Source organism: Alosa pseudoharengus, unplaced genomic scaffold (genome assembly GCF_046254945.1).
Source record: "Alosa pseudoharengus isolate Yale_2024_CS ecotype anadromous, Long Island Sound unplaced genomic scaffold, YU_APseudo_1.1 YU_APseudo_1.1_scf_19, whole genome shotgun sequence".
Taxonomy (NCBI): domain Eukaryota; kingdom Metazoa; phylum Chordata; class Actinopteri; order Clupeiformes; family Clupeidae; genus Alosa; species Alosa pseudoharengus.
This window is the reverse complement of record NW_027468657.1, coordinates 28,475,198-28,482,697: the sequence shown is the minus strand read 5'-3', so window position 1 is coordinate 28,482,697 and position 7,500 is coordinate 28,475,198. Positions and strand designations below refer to the sequence as shown.

The window sequence follows — 7,500 nt, the reverse complement described above, 5'->3', positions numbered from 1 at the left end:
ATTTAAACAAAAGTCCTGAAAAGCACATACTTGCACTCTTACCCCCCCCACACACACGCCCCCCCCCCCCCCCCCCCTAAACCACTAGCCTTCCCAAGTTCTCGGGAAGGGGTTCTTATTCTAAGTCCAGCCTGTTGGGTCCTAAACGTAGAGGTGCCACTGTAGATAAGATAATAAGCTTAGCATTAACTTAAACAGCATCCGAGTTCCAAGTTCTCCCACTACTTATCACTTAACAGGGCACGAGCCATATTGTAGAGGCGTTTGTCCTTTGCGTTCTCTCACACTCTATTCCACTGCGCTCCCCATCCCTTTTTTTTTTTTCTTCTTCCTCGTTTTGTCTTTTTTTTTTCATGGACAGGACTGTTGCACGCTCACAGATGGACACGCGACACAACCGCACATCAGAGAAAGAGACTCTGTGCAAGCCTCAGGAAATGAGGACCCGATTGGTTGGTTGGTTGGTTTGGTTGAGTGATTTGATGGACGGATTCACAAATGGGATGACTGTTTGTGAGGAGCGGGTGAGGAAGTAGGGAAATGGAGGAAACTGAGTCTTTCTCCGTTGGCGCCCCGCCCCCCCCACCCCCCCACCCCCCTCGCTCCCTATCTCTCTGTGCGTTTGGGGCCGGGGAAAGCCGACACTCCCTGCGGCAGCCTTCTCTCCAGGGCGAGGGACATACGGACTGCTAGCGGGACTTGTCCATGGACAAGCCTGCAGCAATGAACTGCAGTGGCCGACTTCAGGTGGGGGGTGTGTGCCCCTCACCATGTCTCGTGACTTTGTTTGTTTGTCTGTGTGTGTAAGTTTGTGTTTTTTTTTTTTTTTTTTTTCATCAAGGAGATTGCTGTGCATGTGAGGCCAAAGGGAGAAGCAGTTTCCTGCCAAGCCTCTTTGATTTCTTCTCTTCTTTTGTAACTGCCTATTACTTTCATATTGTTTTCCCTCATATTCCACCCTTTTTAAATTGGACAAGTCATTTCTTTCTTGGTGAGATTGTGCTAGACATTGTAATTCTCTTTTCATTCAGTGTCAATTGTTTCCTCATTCTTTCTTTCTCTCTCTCTCTCTCTCCTCTCTTTCCCTCTCCTCTCTCTCTCTCTCTCTCTCTTTCTGTTTGCCTGTACTTGCCTGCTTTTTTTCTTTTGTTCTAAGAGTCCTGTGTCTTGAAACTGAGTTTAGCTGTAAACAGAACTGTCTTGTCAAAAACTGTGTTGTATATTAAAATGATTTTTTAAAAGATGGAAAAAAAATTATTGTGAATAAAACACTTTACTGTGGAAGAGTGTTGTCATATAATCTGTGTGTGTGTGTGTGTGTGTGTGTGTGTGCGCCTGTGTGTGCTATGCCTGAGATGACTTATGTGTGTCTCTCTGTGACATTAGTCTGTACGCTGTCTTGTGTTTTTTTTTTTTTTCTCCATTGGGGTTGTTGATTATTGACCGGAAGAAATATGCGAATGTAGACTTATTTGTTAAGCTGAGTGAAATCATCGGTTTGTGTATTTGTATGCGATGGGGCTCAGTGTGGTGTTAAATGAATGAACCAGCACAACTGCTCAAACATGACCAGCCGCCACCTCCACGGCCTTTTCACAACAGCTGGTCCGTCTTAATTACCCTGTTCCAAAACGCTTCAACAGATAGCACACCTAGCCTACCTTTTACAGCTAAAAGTCCTGTCAAAAGAACATGAACAGTATACAATGTAAGTGTCTGTATGGCCAAACCTTGCTCTCTGCTGTGCTTGTCTTTTGTCCACCAGATGGTGCTAGAACCTCAGTTTTTAAATATATTAGGCATGTCTAGAGCATTTGAGTCAAACCAAGGCCTTGCATGCCTGAGCAGAGCTGGACTGTTTACTCTCAAGGGCATCTAGCATTTTGAAGATATTAGCGTCCAAAGCCATATGTTTTCGAGATGTCTGTATCGATTCCCATAATGACTGAAATAAAGACCTGAACGTGGGAGATAGCCTGGTTGCTCTCGACTTCTTTTGTGAATGAGTGGCCTATGGTTGACTGGCACCGGTTGTGGTCTTGGCACTGTCGACGCATTTTAAGATTTGCAGGCTGTGCTGTGCGGTGCTAGTGCAGTTTTGTGTCACCCTGAGACAGCACTGGAATTCCTCACTGGACTTCTGCACGCTAGGGCCCAGTTTTGTATTCAGCTGTTTTTCAGTGCATATCAGCAGCAGGGCCAAAATAGTTTTTGGTGAGGAGACTGCAGAAACAAGACAGCATGGACTACATCAGTTATTGTTTGTATATACAGGGTGGTACATATACATATCCAATCAGAAGCTTTTATCTGTTGGGATATTCGTGTCTGTCTGTTTGTTCCTAGTGTGTGTGTGTGCCTGCTCTTAGGCAGACGTGTGTGTGTCTGTGTCTGAGTGCATGTGTCTGCTGGGTGTGTGTGCTTCCTGTGGGTCTGTGGGATTTTTCCCATAATTCCTGCAAGTCTCAGGTCACTACTCGGTTCTCACGCACATTTTTCAAATTCCTTCCTCCACACCATTACCATACACCTTCCACCCTGGGTTTGGCTCCCGAATCTTTCCACCGTTCCGCCAGCGCCGTTCCAGAACCCCCTCGCTCCGGATCCCTGCCTCGGAATCGAGAAATCCTCCGGCTTTTTCCCACTGAGTCAGCTGTTTGTGCCTGCAGATCGTATTGGCTCATCCTCAAGTGACAGATCTACAGTTACCACCACATGAGGGGAGGGGCAATTAACTAGCGTGCCATGGCACTCTTCTTTGTGAGACAAGTGTCTGAGACCGAAGACAAAAATGGATTGGGGGGATTTCTCGTCTACCCGTTTGGTAACAAAGACTTATTCAGTAACATGCAAAAACCTGGTGGGTGAACTAATGCCTTTGAACCATGAGAGACTGGATTTGTTTTCTGTGGTAGAAAGCGTAGGGATGTCTGTGGAGAAGGTGAAGGAGGAAAGGGGAAAAAGGAGCAACATTTTCTGATGCACAGTTTTTCTGGAAGATTTACTGGCTTGTAGAAAGGCTGCCATACACTGAGATGAAATAAATAAGTGAAATAATTTCATAATAATAACAACAATTATAGTAGCAATCATAATAATATTGCTTATTTAGCCTTTACTCTTTATATATATATAGAATCTTTATATAGTTTTTAATGGGTTCCCTTTAATATTTGTGTATGAGACTTTGGTTAATCCATAATGTCCTCGTAGCAGCATGTCATACTGTCTCAAAACTGGGAATATCGTTCCCTGTGTCATTTCTATAGCAATGCAAATGCAAAGAGAATATGCCTCCACCCCCTTTGCCCTGTGTTTGTGTGCTTTCTATTGGTAGCAGGGTTCAAAAGGGGGTGTGGCTATCTTGTCCATCATTGGTCTCCAGTTGTCTTTGGTCATTGGATATTTTTTTTTTGGTGCAGCTGATATCTGGGTGCTTATTTTTTTTTTCATTAATTTGTACATTCCAGTTCTTGTAGGGTTCTGTCCTTCAAAGGAGAGTGGCGAAGTGATCACCAATAGTCGTCCTCAAAGTCTCCCTGTGGTAGCGTCCAAATAGGGTCTTTGGTGCACTTCCTCATGGGCACTCGTTCACTCAATTCGCTCACTTACACATGAGCATCACATATGAGTTCACTTCTCAAAGCACAGAGGGGAATGGAACAAGACAAAGTCCGCAAGTCAAAACATCTGCCACCAATCAATTACCGGTCCTTCCCTTTGGGTTCCTCTTCCATTAGTCAGACACACACACACACACACACACACATTAACATTATATATTTGGATGTCTGGGTCCTGTAACAGGGGAATCTATCTACTCCCCAAGTTGGGATGCAGTCCTTTATTTTGGTTGCCTTGTCCTGAAGATCCTGGACAATGTCTCCCAGGGGCCTGGGAATGATCTGAGTTTACCTATTCTGATCCGGTCAAGAGTCCAGCCCAAAAGCTGGTCTGCTCTGCGATAGTTCCTTGGAGAAACCTGGTTCCAAACACAGGACAGGATGGTCGGCGGTGGCCCAACTCCACCCGCCAGTTCTGGGTCACCATCTGTCGGCTAGTCTCTAGGCTTCTCCATATGTGTCGGGAGCCTGTCGTTGTGTGGTCTGTCTGGTTCAATACCCAAGACCAGACCGAAGGAAAGGGCAGGTGTGTCAGTGCCGACCTTACTGGAAGGATTGATGAGATGATGTCTGGCAGTCCTGCAGTCAGACAGCTGCTAGTCAAAGTCAGTCCTTTGTCAGAGTCAGACATGTCCTCTTTTATTTTAGCACAGTTTAGCATTAAACAGGATTAACCCATGCTAGGCTAGTTGGCATAAACTTAGCTTTGGCCGCGTTAGCATGTCTTCCTTAAACAATCCAGTCATTTTACAAGGCTGCAAAGGAGAGGGACTGTCAGTCTGGTTAGCAAGTCCCGGGGTAACATTAGCTTGGTCCCAAAAAACAGGACATTTAGTGGCCTTTTACAGGAGATGGGGAGAGAGAGCGTTAGTAAAGGCTAGCGCGGACGAGCGGCTCGAACTCGTTTGCTCCGCTTGCTGACCGTGGTGAAGCGGAAGGGCGTCACGTCGGGCTGCTCCCCCGGTGGGAAGCGCTTCATGAAGTGCACATCCTGCTGGTTGGGTAGCGTGTGCGGGCCGCGCCGAGGGCGCCCCCTCTTGGTGAAGCCCACGTACCAGCCGCTGTATTTGGCCGACATCAGTGCCGTGTAGTTGTTCTCCAGGACCTTCTCCACAAAGACGCAGTCTGAGCTGCGGTTACTGGCCTTCTAGGAGAACCCAGATACACACAAAAAAAAAGATGGATGGACAGAAACAAGACACACAGTGACAGACACACACACACACACACACACAAGAAAACAGGAGTGTTTTACACAGACAGTTTTCTACTAAAGAAATGAGGATGCCTATCTTTGTTTAGGAACAAAGATTTGAAGGGGAATTTCCATCCATGTGTCATTAACTTCTTTACTTTTCTCTTGTTTTCAACAAAAGGAAAGCCTTTCCGTTTATAGAAATAAATGGTCCAATTTGGAGAAACTCCTGGTAAATCTCTAGGGGAGAAATCGCTTTCTTGCAGAATGTCATTACATGATTTGGTCTCAAAATTGCTCACAGTCGCCTTGTGAATTGTTTTATGGTAAGAACGAGCTCAGTAACTCATTTGTTTTAATAAAATAACATCCTATTTTTACTTCCATGTTAAATTGAAAAAATAAAACAATAAACAGAAGCTTTTTTACCTCCATGTTTCTACCTCATCTGGCCAACCATATACTGTATTTTATGCCAGCAATGGAGTTTCTCCAAAATGACTAATCTTTCAAACATGAATGGCTTTGTTTGGTTGCGGAGGAGCATGATATAGGGTTGAAGCCATGCCATAGCTCTTGACTTGAATTTTCTTGTACTTGCTTGCATTGTTCTCATATGGCAACAAACAGACAGGCGCAAAACTTACATAACATTTATTCTTGTTTACAGCAGAACAGGCTTTATTATCTTAGTTGATAGCCATCATGAGATACCATGAGAGAAAAGCAAATCTACAGCTAAAGTTTCAGCGTCGTCCAATTGTATTTACTGTAAGATTCAGGTAGCTTTCCTAAAGACTGAGCTGGCATACCTGTATGCTAATCATTTGGTGTTTACACTGGTCGGAGTGGTTGGTCGGTGATTGTTAATTCAGTGTGTTAAAGGACAATTCCGGCGCAAAATGAACAGGGGTTAATAACACATGTGTACCGAGTTTGACTGTTCGCTGGGATTTATTTTCATGCTAGTCGAATGTGACCAGTTTTATTGCAAACCGCTTATTAGCGTTTAACGCTAGCCTTCGGGGCAGACGTACAGTAAAAAGAAATCGTTATTTCTATACCACTAACAAGGCTCAAAATAGCACCGTACTTACACAGTAGCATAATGAGGGTCTCTACATGTAAACCGAAGCATTGAGAACTGTGTAAGTGTACAGGCAGTTTATTAAAAAGAAACACATTACCGTTCACATCTGATTCACTTACAGGCAGGCGCTGGGATGTGAAGTGAATCTCGCGTGAAACGTTGTTGCCGAAAGAAAAGTAGTGCATAAGAGAAGCACTGAACGCAACAGGACACATGGCAGGTTGAACGAATTTGAAGACATCGAGGATGAACCCTTTCGGTTTGATGGACGTCCTTATCTTTTCAAGCCGAAATATACTGACTGCGAGAGCTCCGTGAAAGGGCTACGAGAGAGAGAGCTTGTAGCCAATGCAGCAACACAGTGTACCTGCGGACATTGTGAAGCTAGGCCACCGAAGAGGAGTGCCTGTGTTGCATGGAGTGGGACCTGTTGCGTCGCGACACCCAAGAGACGCAGTGTTTTGTAGAGTCTGAAGATTTCCCCTCATTGATAAACAGGGCTGTAGTTGAAACTTTTTCCCATGTCCCGAAAAGAAATTGGAGGCGGCGATCCATACCAGAGGGACCAGATGGACAGTTATCCACTATGTAAGTAGCCTACACTAGACAAGTTATGTTACATCGGAGCTATTATTTCTGATAGGCCTATATTGAGCAAATTACGTTTGATTTTAGTTCACATCGCCTGCCTGTATATGTGAACCAGACGTGAACGGTAATGTGTTTCTTTTTAATAAACTCCCTGTACACTTACAAAGTTCTTAATGCTTCGGTTTACATGTAGAGACCCTCATTATGCTACTGTGTAAGTGTGGTGCTATTTTGAGCCTTGTTAGTGGTATAGAAATAGCGATTTGTTTTTATGCCTACTGTACGTCTGCCCCGAAGGCTAGCGTTAAACGCTAATAAAGCGGTTTGCAGTAAAACTGGTCACATTCGACTAGCATGAAAACAAATCCCAGCGAACGGTCGAACTCGGTACACATGTGTTATCAACCCCTAGGTTCATTTTGCACCGGAATTGTCCTTTAATATTGCTATCAAAAATGTCACATACTTCTCTTACTCATCAATTTAACCCATTAGCTGCAATTGACTTTAACAGATGGCGTAATGGCCAAAGGACTCACCTTGCCCACAAGCTTGCCCCTGCGGTTCATGCACAGGTAGTAGTTGGTCTCTTTCCCCCGGATTCGCACCTGGCTGCCAAAGGTGTCCGCCTCCACTACGAGCTGGGCTTGTGAAGGGACAGGCAGACAAATGCAGAGTTATTAAAATGTACAAACAAAGGCAGCAGAACGCATCCTTAAAGGCCTATTCAAATCAAGGTGAATAATATCTTTAGATAGACACGCAGACGGACTGAGGATTGTGTAAGACAATTGATCAGTGTGGCCTCTGCCACTAAAGTCTTTGTTTGACACAATTACACAGAAGAGATAACTATCCTCTGTGCCCATGTCGATCCATTTCTGCTGACAGGTCTATACGCACAGCATAGGCTAGCCGATCGAAACAAGGAAATTGTGTTTTCTCTCTCTTTTTCTCCTCTTTCCACCTAGGATTAGATGTTGTCCTCCCTTATCCCCTCT

The 7,500-nt window shown here is 44.7% G+C and overlaps 2 protein-coding genes across 2 annotated transcripts in view; one reads left to right on the top strand and one right to left on the bottom strand.

The window, feature by feature from the left end:
* Nucleotides 1-66, top strand: part of fbxw11a (F-box and WD repeat domain containing 11a) — a 15,566-nt gene extending 15,500 nt beyond the window's left edge. The window contains exon 13 of the mRNA XM_076292195.1: nt 1-66. This exon is cut by the window's left edge and continues 256 nt beyond it. The gene's annotated coding sequence lies outside the window, so the exon portion shown is untranslated.
* A 4,156-nt stretch (nt 67-4,222) lies between these two features.
* Nucleotides 4,223-7,500, bottom strand: part of fgf18a (fibroblast growth factor 18a) — a 5,307-nt gene continuing 2,029 nt past the window's right edge. The window contains exons 3-4 of the mRNA XM_076292954.1: nt 7,039-7,145; nt 4,223-4,767 (exon numbers count right to left, since the gene is read on the bottom strand). Of these exons, the coding sequence (XP_076149069.1) occupies nt 4,501-4,767; nt 7,039-7,145 (374 nt within the window). The 3' untranslated portion in view covers nt 4,223-4,500. The remainder of the gene's footprint in view (nt 4,768-7,038; nt 7,146-7,500) is intronic.